Source organism: Babylonia areolata, chromosome 11 (genome assembly GCF_041734735.1).
Source record: "Babylonia areolata isolate BAREFJ2019XMU chromosome 11, ASM4173473v1, whole genome shotgun sequence".
Taxonomy (NCBI): Eukaryota; Metazoa; Mollusca; class Gastropoda; order Neogastropoda; family Buccinidae; genus Babylonia; species Babylonia areolata.
This window is the reverse complement of record NC_134886.1, coordinates 20,778,587-20,799,193: the sequence shown is the minus strand read 5'-3', so window position 1 is coordinate 20,799,193 and position 20,607 is coordinate 20,778,587. Positions and strand designations below refer to the sequence as shown.

Sequence of the window (20,607 nt, the reverse complement as noted above, 5' to 3'; positions counted from 1 at the left end):
TTTGGAACACTTTTCCAACATCACACACACACACACACACACACACACACACACACACACACAGAGCTCCCCCCCCATCACGCACGCACGCACGCACACACACACACACTCACACACACACACACAGAGACTCCCCCCACACACACTCACGCACGCACGCAGGCACGCACACACACATACCTGGTATATTTTAGAACACGTTTCGTAAATCTGATATTATTGTCGGACATTTGCATGTTCGTGGTATTACGGTAAAATCAGTCTAAAATTGACATCGCAAGTGTGTGGTGTGTGTGTGTGTGTGTGTGTGTGTGTGTGTGTGTGTGTGTGTGTGAGAGAGAGAGAGGAATGTAACTTGTCGCAAAGAAACTGCAAATAGAAAGCGAAGACAATATACATGTACAGAAAAAAAAGGAACAAAGAAGAAATGAACAAATACATAAATGAGTGAATGAATGAATAGATAAATAAAAGCTCGACCAAAACAACAACAAAAACAATAGCAACAACAACAACAACAACAACAAAAAGCAAAGAAAAAGACACACAAGACACCGATGCTTATTCCTTTTCAAGGCCTGACTAAGCGCGTTGGGTTACGCTGCTGGTCAGGCATCTGCATGGCAGATGTGGTGTAGCGTATAATTTTGGGTTTGTCCGAACGCAGTGACGCCTCCTTGAGCTACTGAAACTGAAACTGAAACCATTGCAGGCCTCTCTGGAGCTGACCAACAGCAACGAAAGGGAAAGAGCCAGTATTCTGATGGACATCCTCAACGACCTGAAGCTGACCAAAGCTGCCGACACCCTTGTGGGTTCTCCAGGTACACCTACGTCTGCTGCGTCCTGTAGCTCAGAACTTATTTCATCGTCAGGGGAGCGTTGGCCAAGAGGTAACGCGTCCGCCTAGGGAGCGAGATAATTTGAGCGCACAGGTTCGAATCCTGTTGTCGCTAGTATTTTTCCCCCCACCACCAGACATTGAGTGGTGGTCTGGACGCTAGTCATTCGGATGAGACGATAAACAGAGGACCCGTGTGCAGCATGCACTTAGCGCACGTAAAAGAACCTACGGCAACAGAAGGGTTGTCCCTGGCAATATTCTGTAGAAAAATCCGCTTCGATAGGAAAACAAATAATTTATAACTGCAGGCTGAAATAAAACGGTGGCGCTGTCAGTGTAGCGATGTGTTCTCCCTTGGGAGAGCAGCCCGAATTTCACACAGAGAATTATGTTGTGATAAAAAAAAAAAAAGGAAAAGAAAAAAAAGAAAAAAAAAAGAAGAGAAATACAGTAATAATACAGTTTCCTGTTTCTCTGTGCGAAACCCAGGCAGCGATCTCATCAGAGAGAACGTACCCACACAGCAGTGCCTCCATGTTACGAAAGTAAGTCTGACAGTCAACAACAGCAACAAAAACAACAACAAAAACAAACTAAATGACTGGGGGAACTCGAAGGTACACAGCGTAAGTTGCAAAACATAGTTTATACAGCAGTCACAACGCAAAAGGTTTATTCAATTGACTTTAAAAAAAAATATATAATCCTGATCATATCAATTCTTATTTCATTACATTTGTTATTATTGGTTTACTACTATAAACCGTTGTTTGCTTTAGTGTGTATATTTATCACACACACACACATACACACACACACACACACACACACACATGACACGTCTGATATAACTCAAAGTGAAAATACGTTAAATTAAAGAAAGAACACACACACACAAACACACACACACACACTATGATGTTTCCTTTGGATTCGAAGACAACCAAGGGTTAAAAAATCAGATGGAAAATCGAAGGCTGTGGGTCCGGAGGTGACTGGTGAGGCCAACCCGGGCCCTGAAGGCTTGCCCACATGTGGGATACAAGTGAGTGGGTGCTGTCGTGGCAGTGGATGCTGCTCGGGCCTTGCGCACAGCACGTTTAAGTTGTGCCTTGGTGATCATGTGCGCCTGGCTTCAGCTGCACGGGCTCCCGAGGTGATCTTGCTGCACCAAGCTGGACGGTCCAGAGCAAGCGCCTCCCACGTGTGGATGTCGCCGTCTACTCTCAAGGACGCTTTGAGGCAGTCTTTGTAGCGTCTTTTCTGCCCTCCCACTGAGCGTTTGCCATGACACAGTTCTCCATACAGCAGCTGCTTAGGAAGTCGACTGTCTGGCATTCTGACCACATATCCACCTGGCTTGGGCTTTCTGCAGGAGGGTGTAGACCCTGCAGAGGCCAGCTCGTTCCAGGACTTCCGGTTTGGGGACTTTGTCCTGCCATCTGATGTGGAGGAGTCTGCAGAGACAGCTCAGGTGGAAGCGAATGAGCATGATGGCGTGTCTGCTGTAGACAGTCCACGTCTCGCCGCTCACTCACACACACACACGCACACACACACACACACACACACACACACACACACACACACACACACACACACACCTTTACCTTTGACAAACTATATAACCATTGTCTCATGAACAAATTTCCTCACGAGCATGTTCATTTAAACTTTTTTAAAACAAATATTGGGAGTACACGAAAAAGCCACAAATTTAGCAATACTTGGTGAAATAGGTAAATACCCCATAAGTTTAAAAGTGATTTGTCAAATAATAAAATTTTGGTTTCACATAACACAGGCATGAGAAAATTCGTAAAAAAAAATTGTGTATGACGACATGCTTACAGAGGTAACAAAACAGCGAACATGGATTAATTTCGTTGAAATTATATTACAGAATCTTGGTTTAAGGCACGTTTGAAATAATCAGTCAACATTCAATATTCATAGACTTAGCCACTTTATAATGAATAAACTAGAAAATGGATATGTTTTATTCTGAAAGAGAAACAAATCTGAAAATAAATCTAAACTGCTATTCTATAATAAAATTACTCACAATACAGAACCGAACCTTATTTGATTGAAGGATAACTTAATTATAATCAAAAACAATCATTGTGCAAATTAAGAATATCCTGTCATGACTTAGCAATAATAAAAGGCAGATATTTCAACATCCCCAAAGAAAAGAGACTATGTTTACAATGTCAAACAATAGAGGATGAATATCATTTCTTAGATAACTGCGGATTATACAAAAAAAGAAGAAAAAGAAAAGAAAAAAAAGAGAACAGAATTCATATAAAAAAGAAAGAAAGAAAGAAAAAAAAAAAACAACAACAAAAAAACAATACAAAACCAAAAAACAAACAAACAAAAAACCTTCCAAATATTAATTCCAGTCAGCTAATACTGGAAGACAAACTTGTGGGACTGTTTGGGAAATTTGTCAGTAACTGCTGTCAAAAACGCTATAGCGTACAGGAGTGATTCAGTCTCTTGTTCAATATATTAACTATTTTATTTTACTCTTTTTGTGCGTGGTTTCATGTAATTTTGCATGCATGTCTTATAAACCTTGTTCAGGTTTAATTGACATTAAAATTGATTCTGATTCTGATTCTGACTCACAGACACAGACACAGAGACACACACACACACACACCACGCATCCCTATTACAATTATGCGTCCTCGGATATTTCTGTGTTGGCATATTGATCTTGCTCCTGTGCACCGCAGACATTAGTAATGATACACGTGCCTGCAACCATAGTATTACCACCGTGTGAGCGTGTGTGTGTGTATGTGTGTGTGTGTGTGGGTGGGTGGGCGCTCTCGTACGATGTGTGTGTGTGTGTGTGTGTGTGTGTGTGTGTGTGTGTGTGTGCAATTGTGTATGTGCGCGCTCGTGTCCGATGTGAGTGTGTGTGTGTGTGTGGGTGAGTGGGTGGGTGGGCGCTCTCGTACGATGTGTGTGTGTGCGTGTGTGTGTGTGCGTGTGTGTGTGTGTGTGTGTGTGTGTGCGCGCGCGCTCGTGTCCGATGTGAGTGTGTGTGTGGGTGGGCGCTCTCGTACGATGTGTGTGTGTGTGTGTGTGTGTGTGCGCGCGCGCGCTCGTGTCCGATGTGAGTGTGTGTGTGGGTGGGCGCTCTCGTACGATGTGTGTGTGTGTGTGTGTGTGTATGCGCGCGCTCGTGTCCGATGTGAGTGTGTGTGTGGGTGGGCGCTCTCGTAAGATGTGTGTGTGTGTGTGTGCGTGTGTGCGCGCGCGCGGGCTCGTGTCCGATGTGAGTGTGTGTGTGGGTGGGCCCTCTCGTACGATGTGTGTGTGTGTGTGTGTGCGCGCGCGCGGGCTCGTGTCCGATGTGAGTGTGTGTGTGGGTGGGCCCTCTCGTACGGTGTGTGTGTGTGTGTGTGTGTGTATGCGCGCGCTCGTGTCCGATGTGTGTGTGTGTGTGTGTGTGTGTGTGTGTGTGTGTGCGCGCGCGCGCGCGCTCGTGTCCGATGTGAGTGTGTGTGTGGGTGGGCGCTCTCGTACGATGTGTGTGTGTGTGTGTGTGTGTGTGTGTGTGTGCGCTCGCGCGTGTGAGCCTAGACACGAAGAAAGGCATTTCTGGAGGAGAGAGGAAGCGGCTGGCTATGGCCTGTGAGCTGCTGTCCAACCGGCCCTTGGTGCTGTGCGACGACCCCACCTGGGATCTGGACCCCGCCACGGCACGGGACACGCTCCGCGCCCTGCGGACCCTGGCCGAGCGCCAGCACACCGTCATCTGCAGCGTCCTGCACCCTTCCTCCTGGTCCTGGTCCTGGTCCTGGTGGTGGTGGTGGTGGTGGACCTCCTCGCAGGCACACGTCTTTAGCTGCTTCCATAAGGTGAAATGTGGAATTTTTTGTTTTGAAATTAAAAAAAAAATTCTTATTTTGATTTGTTTATATTATATTTTATTTTATTCTTATTCTGTCCTATTGTATTGTGTTTGTTTTGTTTTGCAAAAGTCCACTTGTGTACATACGAGTGAACGTGGGAGTTGCAGCCCACGAACGAAGAAGAAGAATAATAATACATGCGCATGTAGACCATGCTGCAAAACGGACCTTGGTTTATTGACTTACCCGAAATACTAGCACCCAGATTTCAGTCCTTCAGTGAGTCGAACCAGGGACACTCGCTTTTTCCAACTGGACGCTTTACACACCAGACCACTATTGTACTGTTCTCAGTTTGGAAAGTCAGATACGTGACAGACGATAAAACAACAAAAATAGCGAAAAGAGATAAGGCCAGTGGTGATGACGCAAGATACAAGATAGAATAATACTATTGTAAAAAAAAAAAAATCTCTTAAAGACTTTGAAAGAGAATTTGTTAAACGTTTGCCGGAGAGAGAGAGAGAAAAAAAAAGAAAAAAAAAAGAAAAAAAAGGATATACAATGTTATCATCGGATATACAATGTTATTCGCTTTAGTTAATATCATAGAGTACGCGCGTCTGGACCGACAGAATTGCACCCCAACAGAGTTATTGACATTGCATGTGTAATTTGGGGGTCCACGGTGGTGATGAGACTGACGATGTGATGGCTGTGGTGATGATGATGATAACGACGATTGTTTTCATCCATTGGATTGGTGAATATCCAACACATGTTGCTGATTGTTTTCATCCATTGGATTGGTGAATATCCAACACATGTTGCTGATTGTTTTCATCCATTGGATTGGTGAATATCCAACAGATGTTGCTGATTGTTTTCATCCATTGGATTGGTGAATATTCAACACATGTTGCTGCTGATGGAGGAACACGCCACTTGCTTGGGTACAGTGATGATGATCAGGATGGCAACGATAGCGACGACGACGACGACGACGACGACAACGATGACTTGATGATGACGTGTGTTTATTTGCCAGTTGTTGCTTTTAATATTGATGACGAAGACCGTGACGATGATGATGATGATTATGATGATGACGATAGTGAAGGTGGTGGAGATGATGATGTTGACGATGACGACGACTGCTATTATCCTTTTTTCATCTGTATGTACCTGCCAGTTTTTGCTGTTAATGGTGAGGACGAAGATGGTGACGAAAATGGTGACGATGATGATAGTGATGATGACGATGACGATGACGACGAGCGTTATTATCCTTTTTCTTCGGTGTGTACCTGACAGGTGTTGCTACTGATGGAGGGACACACGGCCTTCATGGGCACCAGTTCCGAGGCCCTAGCGTTCTTCTCCTCTCTGGGGCACGTGAATCCGCAGCACCTCAACCCTGCGGACTTCCTCCTGGAGACCCCCACCCTCACCACCCCTCTCATGGTACCCATGTTTGGTCCACAGTAGTATGATGTATAATCATATAAAAGCCAGTCATGTGCGACTATGACCATCAGAACAGCAGAGGAAACGCACTGCTGTCCCGGCTGTCTGGGCTGGAGTTTGATATACAATGGAGAGGTTCTTGCATAATAAGTTATTCTCTCAGCTAAGAGAGCTTTAGAACAGTCAGGGTTGATATGGTTCCAAAAGGCCAACTAGCCGCCCCCCCCCCCCCCGCCCCCTCCCCAAACCCCTTCGCCCCCCTCCCCAAAGCTTCAGCACATAGAGCTTGTGCAGTCGTGCCTCCAGATCTGAGGGTCATAGTCCTTCACGAAATACTAAACTGCTGCGGAGAAGCTTTGATCATACAGCTCTCACTTTCTTTTTTTGCTGTTGGTACAACTGTAAGCTTTTGTCAGTGTGGTATCAGCCAAGCGTTGAGCCCTCTGGGGTCCACGGACAGACAAGACTAAAACACTGGCGCTGGGTTTTAGGTTTGTGTCTTGTGTGCCCCCTTTTCTAAAGCCAGGAGCGTTCTGTAAATTTTCAAAGTTTGTATCGTCGTGTTCCTTCTTTGCAAACCTATTATGCGAACTGACGAGATTCGCATGGCTGCACTGGACTGCAGTTGCGTCCTCCTTCTCCAGTTACAGTTGTTGTTGGCTTGGAGTTAGACTTCGAGATGTTGAAAACGACGACCATGATGATGGTGGTGGTGGTGTAAATGATGATTGTGTGATACTGGTGGTTGTGGAGTGATGATGTAAGGAGTTAAGGGCCGAAACACTTGGCTGAGGGGGGCTTCATCTGTGAAGACCTTGTACTGTCCAGCTCTCATCACATTGTCACTATCGTTTTTCGGGTTTTCCCAACACAGGCAAAGGCGATCAGCGAAGCTTTCCTCAAGACGAGCTACGCCCAGGAGATGCTGACTTGCATCCAGACGTTGACACGTGACGGCGTGACACAGACACACGAGATCCAACAGATGCTTCTCAGCAGCGTGCGTCGTCCGGCGTCATGGTGGGAACAGGTGAAGGGCAACGTGTGGCGTTTCTGGACCGTGGGTAAGCGGGAGAGGAGGTGGCTGTTTTTCAACTGCTTCGCCACAAGTCTCTTCGTTGGACTTCTCTTTCTCAGGTTTGTCTTCAGCATAGTTTGTCTTCATGTTTTACATTTATTTGCTTATTTATCATCATTGTTGTCTTATTTATTTATTTATTAGTATTAGTATATTATTACTACTACCTTTTTATATTGTAATTATTTATTTATTTATTTGTTTATCTATGTACGCTTATCAATTATTCATTCACCTTTTTTTTTCTTTTTTTTCTTCTCAAGGCCTGACGAAGTGCGTTGGGTTACGCTGCTGGTCAGGCATCTGCTTGGCAGATGTGGTGTAGCGTATATGGATTTGTCCGAACGCAGTGACGCCTCCTTGAGCTACTGAAAACTGAAAAAAAAATGGTGGTGGTGTATTATGATGATGATGATGATGATGATGATGATGATGATGGTGGTGGATTTTGTTTAAGGTCCTGTCACACCCCGTGATTGTAGACATTTTGTTAGATTATCGACTCTATATTTGAATGTTATCGCTTATGGGGGGGAGGTGCGGGAGGGGGATGAAATGGTGGTGTATTTGTTGTTGTTGTTGTTGTTGTTGTTGCTGTTTTCTGTTGTTGTCAGTGGTGGTGGTGGTGACGTCGTTTGTCGGCATTGTATATATTGCTGTTGATGTTCTTTCTTGTCTTTATTTTTGTTTTTAATTATTTGATGTCGTGGAGGGTTGGGATGATGGAACTGATGGCAAGTTTTTTTTGTTTGTTTTTTAAGATATACTGTGTTCAAACTTTTGCGATTCAACGTCTTCTTCGTTTGTATTTCGTGTCCTGTTCTTTCTCGTTTTGTTTGTTCATCCCGAACTAGCCCTTCTTTGCCGTTTTTTTCTTATGTCCACCACAACGCTAGTCATTCGGATGAGACGATTAACCGAATTCCCGTGTGCAGCATGCATTTAGCGCACGTAAAAGAACCCACTGCAACAAAAGGGTTGTTCCTGGCAGTGTAGTGTAGCGACGCGCTCTCCCTGGGGAGAGCACCCCGAATTTCACACAGAGAAATCTGATGTGATAAAAATAAATACAGATACAAATAGTGTTTGGCCTTTGATGAGCCTGTCTTCTCTCTGTTTTTCTTCAATATAATTATTTTAATCTTGAAAGAAACAGAGAAGAGAAAAGCAGTGTCTGTGTCCACTCTGTCCTTTCCCTCCTTCCTTTTGACTGTCCTGCTGAACAGTCTCTTCCTCTTCTTCCTCCATTCATGTTTCATAAGTCGATCATGACGGGCGCAATAGCCGAGTGGTTAAAGCACTGGACGTTTAATCTGAGGGTCCGGGGTTCGAATCTCGGTAACGGCGTCTGGTGGGTAAAGGGTGGGGATTTTTCTGGTCTCCCAGGTCAAAATATGTGCAGAACTGCCTGTGCCTGAACCCCCTTTGTGTGTATACGCACACAGAAGATCAGTTATGCACGTGAAAGATCCTGTAATCCATGTCAGCGTTCGGTGGGTTATAGAAACAAGAACATACCCAGCATGCACCCCCCCGAAAACTGGGTATGGCTGCCGACATGGCGGGGTAAAAAGCGGTTATACACGTAAAATCCCACTCGTGACATGCGAGTGAAGGAGTTGCAGCCCACGAAGGAAGAAGAAGAAGAAGAATAGAAGAAAAGTCAACCCTCTCCCGTCTTGTATCTGCTTACGCATACCCAGATTCAAACACTCGACTGTTGGCCGCCGTTCTTTCTCCGTCTCTGGACCTTGCGATTGGAATGAACTTCCTCTTTCGCTTCGTCAAGTCTCCACTCTCAGCTCTTTCAAGTCTGGCCTTAAAAAAACACCTCTTCCCAAAATAGCCTCCCTTGCCTGCCCTTCCTTGTCTTTAGTTTCTACAGTTTTAGAGTTATGCATGCGTGTGAATGACTGGTGCGAAAGCGCTTTGATTTGTCTCTGCACAAGATTCAGCACTATATACATACCATTATTATTATTATTATTATTTTCCACATGCTTTCCATACTGTGTCTCCGCCGTGCCTCACGTGCTGACTGACTGACCGGGCCAGACTGGACTGGACTGGCTACACACAGAGCCATGTGCTGAACGTCAACGGAGCCCTGTTCCTGATCACCAGCGTCGTCTGCTGCACCACCACCCACACCTTCGTCAGCGTCTTTCCGGGGTGGGTCCCCATCGTGCTGCGGGACCACCACGACCGGCTCTACCGCCTGGACGTCTTCTACCTGACCGCCGTCCTGATGGGCCTGCCCTGGATGCTCCGCGTGCCGCTCTTCACGATCAGCGTGGACTACTGGATCGTGGGGCTGGTCCGGCACACCTCAAACTTCCTCACGGCTGTGGGGATCTGCTGTCTGGCCGCCAGTGTGTCCATGGCGTTCGGCCTGGCCGTGTCCACGGTGACGGGCGGGGAGGTGAGGGTGGCCGCCTGGTGGTCCAACGCCATCACCTTCCCCTTGCTGCTTGTCAGCGGCTTCCTGGTGAACGTGGGCTCCATCCCGGACTGGCTGCAGTGGGTGGGGTTCGTGTCCTGGTTCCGGCACACCAACGAGCTGCTGATGGTCAACCAGTGGAACGAGGTGGAGCGCATCGCTTGCCGGTCTGACGGCAACGGGTCTGGATGTCTGTTCCAGGAAGGGGCCGAGGTCCTGAGGTACTTCCACCTGGGCAGCGAGAACTGCCTGCGGAACTACGTCAGTCTGGTGGTGCTGTCCGTCGTGTTCCACGCCCTGGCCTTTGTGGCGCTCTGCTTCAGGGCCAGGTGCTGGAACAGATCATGACCCCCCTACCCCCGCATCCCCCGCCCACCCCCCTCTCACCGATAGGATTCATTTCCATTCAGTTCAAAACACTTTATTGTGTGCTTCAACCAAAACAGAAAATTCTCTTTCGGTTCAAAATGCCCGCCAGCAAATATCAAAGAGAAAATGTTAATGAGTAAATGACACACCCCTTCCCTGATCACCACATACACATCAATTATCATGTAAAAAAAAAAAAAAAAAAAAAAAAATCTGGTGAGATAATATTACATTTTCAGATAAATTGAAATAACATCAGGTGTCACCTTAAAATTGAAGTACAATGCTGAACTCAGTATAGGCTTTCATTTGTTGATGACCTCTCGTCTTTGCTTGTATTTGTAACTTCTGTGTGCTGTTGAACAGTTAAATAGTATCTAAACAAATATGACCCACCGAGCGACCTCCCCCCCCCCATCTCCATCTCCCCCCGTCCCACATCCACCACCTCCCGACATACATGCCTCTTTCGCAAAAAAAAAAAAAAAAAAAAAAAAAAAAAAAAAAATCGCGCTATTCTTCTGATTTCATTTCAACGTCCATTATCTGAAAAGAAAAAGCCCAGTGTTTACATCATTTTCACTCATTAGTTGCTTCCTCATCACAGCTATAACCACGACGGATTCTGTGGACAAATGGTCAGAGCGCTAGATGCTCGGCCCGAGTTTCCTGAGTTCGATCCCCATGGCATCTGGTGGCTGGTGGCCATTTTTCCCTATCTCACAGATCAGCATGTGCAGACCTGCACCAGTGCCTAAAACCCTTCGGGTGTGAACGCACTCAGAAGATCAAATACACACGTCAAAGGTCCTGAAATCCATGTCAAAGCTCGGTGGGTTATGGAAACAAAGAACATACACAGCATGCACACCCCCTAAAACGGAGTATGGTTGCCAACAAGGCGGGCGTAAAACAACAATAGTCATACACGTAAAACGTTACATGTCTGATAGAGTGCGTGCGTGCGTGCGTGCGTGCGCGCGCGCGCGCGCGCGCGCGGGCGCGTGTGTGTGTGTGTGTGTGTGTCTGAAACCTGACTGAATGACACACAAAACGAATGATGAACGCCCAATGTGGAGCGATGTCCTAGAGGTAACGCGTCCGCCTTGAAAGCGAGAGAATCTGAGCGCGCTAATTGGATTCACGGCTCAGTCGCCGGTATTTTCTCCCCCTCCACTAGACCTTGAGTGGTGGTCTGGACGCTAGTCATTCGGATGAGACGATAAACCGAGGTCCCGTGTGCAGCAGCACTTAAAGCACGTAAAAGAATCCACAGCAACAAAAGGGTTGTCTCTGGCAAAATTCTGTAGAAAAATTCACTTCAATACAAAAACCAAATAAAAAAAACTGCACGCAGGAAAAAAAAAAGAAAGAAAAAAAAAAAGAAAAAAAAAAGGGTGGCGCTCTCAATGTAGCGACGCGCTCTCCCTGGGGAGAGCAGCCCGAATTTCACACAGGGAAATCTGCCGTGTCAAAAAAATGAGAAATGCAAATACAAATGCAAAGGCGGCTGTCCGTCGGTTCTACCCAGGTAGGCAGCCTGTTGTGCAAATGACTCCGTCCGTGTTTAGAACATGGTCTCTGGCCGAGGATAGGCGCTATATTAGTATCCATATCATCATCATCATCATCATCATCGTCAGAAATCTATCATTTTAGTCTTTTCAGTACAAATATAAAGGCATATACAGAGAGAAGTGTAGTACAGGTTTTGCTAACTGTAAATACAAAATTACATGTTGTCTTTAGCAGTTACACAGAATTGCATGTTTTGTTATTTTATCTCTCACAATGCCTCCTTTAAAAAAAAAAAAAATTCTCAAGGCCTGACTAAGCGCGTTGTGTTACGCTGCTGGTCAGGCATCTGCTTAGCAGCTGTAGCGTAGCGTATGGATTTGTCCGAACGCTGTGACGCCTCCTTGAGTAACTGCACTGAACTGATCTCACACCGGACCCACATGCCTCTCTGATTTAGGACACTGATTAGTCACCGACTGGATAAGACTGTAGGTAATACATACACCGACGCAAACGAGTTATTACAAGTTACTGACAATTTTTTGGTTACACAGAAACCAACCATGAGGATTGAAGAACAGAACAGAAAAGGGGGGGCGGGATGGGGGGTGGGGGCGTGGGGGTGGGGGCTGGGGGGTGGAGGTGAAAAGGCAAGCGGTTTACAGTTTATATGGTGACGATTGACCAATGATCACATTATGAAAAGTCAAATCAAATCAAATCCAATCCAAAACACTTTATTAATCCACATGGAAATTAAGTTGTGCAATCACAGGCTCGTTGTAAACACTAGCATAAAATCATCATGCGCAACATAAGAAGAGATTAAAACTAGTCAAATAAGAATTCCCAATAGCTGACGATAGACTAACCCCCCGCCCCCCCACCGCCCCTCCGCACACACACATACTCATGTTAACCCTTTCGCTGCCAGGAAAATAAAATTTAAGTGAAATCTATTTGCCTGGGTTTCTTCCACAAAAAATGGGTATAAATTTTCAAAAAATTCTGTGCTCTTTGTTATTGGAGAAAGACCCATAAAAGTATATATTTTCTGAAAGTGAAATGAATAAAGAATACAAAACACGTAATGTTTTCACATTTTATGTATTTTTAGTGACATGCTGTTTTGAAATCAGTGTTTTTTTGTCACATTTTCAACTTGTTCATTACAAACATTAGTCAGGTAATTTGCACTATAATATATTTTCTGGACAAATGGATATCTGCACACACAAAATCATACTAGAACAACCACAATATAAAACGAGAGAGGAAAGGCCTTCAAGATTCACTTTGATACACTTTAAAATATATATATAATCGTTAAAATGTGTTCTGTATTTGTTATTATAAAGCTTCAGGTTAAACCCTAAAGCAGTGGTGGCCCAATGATCCTGGATCCTGCTGGTGGTGTCCTGCTCAGCTCTGGTTATGACCCCAGTCATGGCGCTGTACCTCAATGGTCTGCCTGAAAACAAGGAAACTCAAGGCATTCGCGCCGCAGTTATTTGTTCTTCACAATCCACACACACACACACACACACACACACACACTGCATCCATACTGTGCAGTGTGTTAGGGTTAGGAAGGGTCAGGGTTAGGTTGTTAGTGGTGGTTAGAGGGTTAGTGTTAAACTCAACACCATGCTGAACTCGGTGCACACATCCACTCAGGGCAACCATTCAGGGAGAGACAGACAATGGACGGACACACACGCGCACACACTGGGACAGACAAGCCAAAGATAATGGAGAGATAAGGGAGGGTCAACTTAGCTTTTTAAGAGGCCTCTTGAAGTCCTGCAGCATATTTGGTTAACGTCACAGATCCCTGATAACATGACCACATACAAATGGTCAGATACATTTAAGACAGTCTGTCAATCAAAGTATTTAAACATGGTGTCAGGGCTTTCTGGGATCTTGGGAAAGGGAGAGGGTTTTTTTTTTCAAATAAAAACATCAAATGAAGCCAATGGTTGAGTTTACAAAACAAATTATGCTAAAACATTATTGGTACACAGTGCTGCATATTGGATCATTTTGACAACTAGTGCATCATTTTATGTCTTCTGGTAACAGTTGGCATGTAATTGCATTTGCTAGCGTTCATTTTTGACATTTCCTAATATATCTGTTTTCTCTAGAAACATCATTCACTTTTGATTTTCATCCCACAGAGGTTGCAAGCATCACTAAATTGCAAATGTCTCCATCACACCAGTTGCATTCCATGGCGAACTGGTCACTAACATAGCTCAGTAAGGAGTTCACAGGTCCGTATCACTGTTTGTTTCTTTTCTTTTTTTTTTAATGGATTACATACACTTGTATCACGAGTTCCTGTTGGCTACCTGCCAGAAATTTAATGTCATCTGCAGAGCCTACGTTTGTGCTAGTTCTTCCCATGCTGACTGATAATTTTCAAGTGAGTCAAAGCTATGTTACACTTCCTGAAATCCACATCATTTCTGGTTTAAAGTATAGTCTCATTTAGATAGTAATGCCTCACCTGTCGGCGTCGGAGGCTCCATCTGTCTCGAACCCACTGGCAGCAGCGGTGTCGTGTCGACGACCTCTGTCCCTCTGGACATAAATTTTTTCATCAGTAACATTTGACACATACTTCATTTCAATAGTTAAACCCACTTAATTTTGTATTTGACAGTTTCAAGGAAAAACCTGCCAAAAATTATACCTATCAATATTACTTCACAATTTAATTCCTTTTATTTTGCCAAGATAAATATCCATTGGTTTAAAAAATCTTACATAAAAATTCTAAACATTTTCAACTTTTCTGTAATCTCCCACCATTCTATTCCATATATAGAATCTGCCAAAGTTGGGTCAAAATCCTCAAATTTTGTTTACAAAAGATTCAGGTCATGCTTTATCCCAGTTTCATTTTCTAAATTAGTTACACACTTGTACAATGAGTTCTTGCTCACTGCCTGCCAGACATTTAAGGTCATCTGCAAAGTGTGTGTTTGTGGTGGTGGTTCTTCCAATGCTGACTGCTCGTGAGTCACTCAAGTTAGTCAAAGCTATCTTACACTTACTGAAATCCACATGATTTTTAGTCAAAGTACAGTCCAATTTGATAGGAATACCTCACCTGTCGGTGTCGGTGGCCCCATCTGTCTGGAACCCACTGGCTGTGGTGTCCTGGGTGCTGGCATTGGCAGCGTCCTCCCCAATGCTGGTGTAGGCGTCCTCTGTCCCCCTAGACATACATTTTTTCGTCAGTAACATTTATGACTGATAAATTTCAATAGTTAAACGCTCTTACTTTCAGTTTTTGACAGTTTTAAGGAGAAAAGAGCCAAAAATGACACCTATAATTACCTAACATTTCAACTTCTTTTATTTTACAAAAATAAATATGCATAGTTTAAAAAAATCTGAAAACTGATTAATCTGCTTTGATTCTTTGGGATTTAAATTCCTAACATTTTCATCTACATTGTAATCTCCCACCATTCTCTTCCATTTTTAGAATCCACAAAAGGTAACACAAAATCCTAGAAATTTGTTTACAAAAGATTCAGGTGATGTTTTAACCAAGTTTCATTTTTTAAGTAATTTACTGATATTTAAATGATGTGTTCTTGCTCACTGCGTGCCAGACATTTTAGGTCATCTGCAAAGCCTGTCTTTGTGGTGGTTCTTCCAATGCTGACTGCTGACATGATCTTCAAATGAGTCAATCAAAGCTATGTTACACTTCCTGAAATCCACATGATTTCTAGTTTAAGTACAGTCTGACTTTGATAGGAATATCTCACATGTCACTGTCGGTGGCTCCATCTTTCTCGAACTGACTGGCAGTGGCGTCCTGGGTGCTGGCATCAGCAGCATCCTCCCCGGTGCTGGCATTGGCGTCCTCTGTCTGGACATTTATTTTTTCATCAGTAACATTTATGACTGATAATTAATTTACTTACTGTCAGTTTTTGACAGTTTCAGGAATATTCTATGAATATCTATCAATTCAACTTCTTTTATTTTACAAAAATTAATGAACATGCGTAGTTTGAAAAAATCTGAAAACCAACTGATCTGCTTTGATACTTTTAGATTCAAATTCTTAACATTTTCATCTCCCACCATTCTATTCCATTTTTTAGAATCCACCAAAGATAACACAACATCTTCAAAATTTGTTGACAAAAGATTCACATAATGCTTGATCGAGGTTTCATTTTCTAAATTAGTTATAGACACTTGTACGATGAGTTCTTGCTCACTGCTTGCTAAACATTTAAGGTCATCTGCAAAGCCTGTCTTTGCAGCGGTGGTTGTTCTAATGCCCACTGCTGACATGATCTTCAAGTGAATCAGTCAAAGCTAGGTTACACTTACTGAAATCCACTCGATTTTTAGTCGAGTACAGACTGATTTTGATAGGAATACCTCACCTGTTGGTGTCAGTGGCCCCATCTGTCAGGAACCCATTGGAAGCGGCGTCCTGGGCGCTGGCATAAGCAGCGTCTTCCCTGATGCTGATGTAGGCATCCTCTGTCCCCCTAGACATATATTGTTTCGTCAGTAACATTTATGAGCGATAATTTTAATACTTAAATGCACGTATTTTCAGTTTTTGACAGTTTTAAGGAAAAAAGAGCCAAAAATTACACCTACAATTATCTAAAAATTCAACTCCTTTTATTTTACCAAAATAAATAGGTGTAGTTTGAAAAAATCTGAAAACTGATTAATCTGCTTTGATTCTTTTGGATTTAAATCCTAACATTTTCATCAACATTGTAATCTCCCACCATTCTATTTCATTTTATAGAATCCACCAAAGTTGTCAAAAAATCCTAAAAAAAGTTTGTTCACAAAATATTCAGGTCATGCCTTATCCAAATTTCATTTTCTAAATTAGTTAAAGCACACTTGTATGATGAGTTCTTGCTCACTGCCTGCCAGAAATTCAAGGTCATTTGCAAAGCCAGTGTTTGTGGTGGTGGTTCTTCCAGTGCTGACTGCTGACATGATCTTCAAGTGAGTCAGCCAAAGCTAACTTATTTTAATAGTAACACAATTTTGCTTTTGACAGTTTCAAAAAAAAGAAAAAAAAAGAGCCAAAAGTGATACCTATAAATTTTTAACAATCCAACTCCTTTAACTTGGCCAAGATAAACAATTATTCACAGTTTGAAAAAATCTAAAAATTGATTTATCTGCTTTGGTGTTTTTTGGATCTAAATTGTTGATTTCATCTGCATTGTTGTCTCCCACCATTCTATTCCACTTTTTACAATCCAAGGTGTCACAAATTCCTGAATATTTGTTTACAAAAGATTTAGATTGTTTTATCCCAGTTTCATTTTCTTAAAGTTACAGGCATCTATAAAATGAGTTCCTGCTCACTGCCTGCCACACATTAACTGTCATCTGCAAAGCCTAAGCCTAATATGATTTCTATTCAGTGAATATATTTTGCCCTGGCCAAGTCCTTCCGTGCATACAAATACCAGTAGGGCTGTTTCATGGGCTACCATGCCATGTTTGTGCACTGGCACTACCTGCAACTTACATATTTTCATTCTGAGTTTGTAAATGTACAAAGAAAGCCAGTATTTCCTGTACTTGTATGATTTTATGTTGTGTTATACGTGTTTATGATCTGAAGGCGGGTTGTTTTTTTTAATATCATGTGAATCCATATTTATTCTACCAATATCAAATAATTGTACTGTCACATCAAAGCCAAGGATGTGAGAAAAAAACATGCCAAATATCTTTGAGATATCTCAATAACTGAATGAGCAGTGAACTGTTCAGTGAACATACCAAGGAAAGCAGTATTTTGCCCTGGCACACAGTAACACCAGTAGGGTCGTTTCATGGGTTACCATGCCAAGTTTGTGTACTGGCACTAACACCGAGTGATGTATTTTCATTCTGAGTAAATGTACAAGAAAACCCATTTTTCCAGTACGTTTGATGTTTTATGGTCAGGAATGTGTGAGTGTATGTTCCGAAAGTGTGTTGTTTTTAAAATATACATTACCAAGGATAACACAAAAACTGGAAACATCATAACATAATGCTGTCACTTCATTGCCAAGGGTATGAGGGAAAAAAAACATGCCCAAAATCTTTGAGATACCTCTATAAATGAATGAACAGTGAAAACTTTGGTGAACCTACCCAAAAAAAGCTAAATTTAGGCCTGGCACACAGCGATCCAAAAAGGAAATTTTCTATCTGGCAGAAATGTCAGACCCCTGCCGCAGTCTGCACTAGTTGGGTCACGGTTAAGTATGTGTAATTAAAAGGGTTATTTACTGTGGCAGTGAAGGGGTTAAGTACAGTCTGATTTTGATAGGAGTGCCTTACTGTCTTGTCTGTCTTTACATCTAGTCAAGGCACAAGACCTGATTTTGACAGCAGTCCCTCACCCTAAAGTAGTGGTGGCCCCATGTTCCTGGATCCCTCAGGTGGTGTCCTGCTCAGCCCCGGTGTTTCTCAAGTCGTGGCGCTGTCCTCAGTGGGCTGCCTGAAAACTAGGAAACTCAGGGCATTCACAATCCACACACACAGACACACACTGCATCCATACTGTGCAGTGTGTTAGGGTTAGGAAGGGTCAGGGTTAGGTTGTTAGTGATGGTTAGAGGGTCACCATGCTGAACTCGGTGCACACATCCACTCAGGGCAACCATCCAGGGAGAGACAGACAAATGGACAGACACACACGCGCACACGCACACACACACACACACTGGGACAGACAAGACAAAGAAAATGGAGAGATAAGGGAGGGTCAACTTAGCTTTTTCAGAGGCCTCTTGAAGTCCTGCAGCATGTTTGTTGACGTCACAGATCCCTGATAACATGACCACATACAAATGGTCAGATACATTTAAGACAGTCTGTCAATCAAAGTATTTAAACATATTGGATCATTTTGACAACTAGTGCATCATTTTATGTCTTCTGGTAACAGTTGGCATGTAATTGCATTTGCTAGCGTTCATTTTTGACATTTCCTAATATATCTGTTTTCTCTAGAAACATCATTCACTTTTGATTTTCATCCCACAGAGGCTGCAAGCATCACTAAATTGCAAATGTCTCCATCACACCAGTTGCATTCCATGGCGAACTGGTCACTAACATAGCTCAGTAAGGAGTTCACAGGTCCGTATCACTGTCCTTAGCACCCATTTCTGTATTTGGCGACTTATTTCTTGCTGTTCATCATCAGGAAGTGCCATGGCAGAATCACGACATTTCCTTCTGATTCAGCATTTTAAGATGTAAGTATGCATGTTGTTTCATTTTTTTTTTAATGGATTACATACACTTGTATCACGAGTTCCTGTTGGCTACCTGCCAGAAATTTAATGTCATCTGCAGAGCCTACGTTTGTGGTAGTTCTTCCCATGCTGACTGATATAATTTTCAAGTGAGTCAAAGCTATGTTACACTTCCTGAAATCCACATCATTTCTGGTTTAAAGTATAGTCTCATTTAGATAGTAATGCCTCACCTGTCGGCGTCGGAGGCTCCATCTGTCTCAAACCCACTGGCAGCAGCGGTGTCGTGTCGACGACCTCTGTCCCTCTGGACATAAATTTTTTCATCAGTAACATTTGACACATACTTCATTTCAATAGTTAAACCCACTTAATTTTGTCTTTGACAGTTTCAAGGAAAAACCTGCCAAAAATTATACCTATCAATATTACTTCACAATTTAATTCCTTTTATTTTGCCAAGATAAATATCCATTGGTTTAAAAAATCTTACATAAAAATTCTAAACATATTCAACTTTTCTGTAATCTCCCACCATTCTATTCCATATATAGAATCTGCCAAAGTTGGGTCAAAATCCTCAAATTTTGTTTACAAAAGATTCAGTTCATGCTTTATCCCAGTTTCATTTTCTAAATTAGTTACACACTTGTACAATGAGTTCTTGCTCACTGCCTGCCAGACATTTAAGGTCATCTGCAAAGTGTGTGTTTGTGGTGGTGGTTCTTCCAATGCTGACTGCTCGTGAGTCACTCAAGTTAGTCAAAGCTATCTTACACTTACTGAAATCCACATGATTTTTAGTCAAAGTACAGTCCAATTTGATAGGAATACCTCACCTGTCGGTGTCGGTGGCCCCATCTGTCTGGAACCCACTGGCTGTGGTGTCCTGGGTGCTGGCACTGGCAGCGTCCTCCCCAATGCTGGTGTAGGCGTCCTCTGTCCCCCTAGACATACATTTTTTCGTCAGTAACATTTATGACTGATAAATTTCAATAGTTAAACGCTCTTACTTTCAGTTTTTGACAGTTTTAAGGAGAAAAGAGCCAAAAATGACACCTATAATTACCTAACATTTCAACTTCTTTTATTTTACAAAAATAAGTATGCATAGTTTGAAAAAATCTGAAAACTGATTAATCTGCTTCGATTCTTTGGGATTTCAATTCCTAACATTTTCATCTACATTGTAATCTCCCACCATTCTCTTCCATTTTTAGAATCCACAAAAGGTAACACAAAATCCTAGAAATTTGTTTACAAAAGATTCAGGTGATGTTTTAACCAAGTTTCATTTTTTAAGTAATTTACTGATATTTAAATGATGTGTTCTTGCTCACTGCGTGCCAGACATTTTAGGTCATCTGCAAAGCCTGTCTTTGTGGTGGTTCTTCCAATGCTGACTGCTGACATGATCTTCAAATGAGTCAATCAAAGCTATGTTACACTTCCTGAAATCCACATGATTTCTAGTTTAAGTACAGTCTGACTTTGATAGGAATATCTCACATGTCACTGTCGGTGGCTCCATCTTTCTCGAACTGACTGGCAGTGGCGTCCTGGGTGCTGGCATCAGCAGCATCCTTCCCGGTGCTGGCATTGGCGTCCTCTGTCTGGACATATATTTTTTCATCAGTAACATTTATGACTGATAATTAATTTACTTACTGTCAGTTTTTGACAGTTTCAGGAATATTCTATGAATATCTATCAATTCAACTTCTTTTATTTTACAA

At 42.8% G+C, this 20,607-nt stretch overlaps 1 protein-coding gene across 1 annotated transcript; it reads left to right on the top strand.

Moving 5' to 3' along the window:
• The first annotated feature begins 4,494 nt into the window (after positions 1-4,494).
• LOC143287166 (protein white-like) lies at positions 4,495-10,055 on the top strand. The gene is made up of 4 exons (XM_076595110.1): positions 4,495-4,728; positions 6,037-6,186; positions 7,064-7,326; positions 9,323-10,055. Exons 1-4 carry the CDS (start codon positions 4,495-4,497, stop codon positions 10,053-10,055), a joined length of 1,380 nt encoding a protein of 459 aa, XP_076451225.1.
• Positions 10,056-20,607: the final 10,552 nt, after the last annotated feature.

What these genes read in the sequence shown, in the direction of transcription:
- LOC143287166 (XM_076595110.1), top strand. Translation starts at nt 4,495, where the DNA reads ATGGCCTGTGAGCTGCTGTCCAACCGGCCCTTGGTGCTGTGCGACGAC. An exon ending in CCCTCACCACCCCTCTCATG is followed by an intron (nt 6,187 to 7,063) that starts GTACCCATGTTT and finishes TTCCCAACACAG; the next exon opens with GCAAAGGCGATCAGCGAAGC. An exon ending in GTTGGACTTCTCTTTCTCAG is followed by an intron (nt 7,327 to 9,322) that starts GTTTGTCTTCAG and finishes TGACCGGGCCAG; the next exon opens with ACTGGACTGGACTGGCTACA.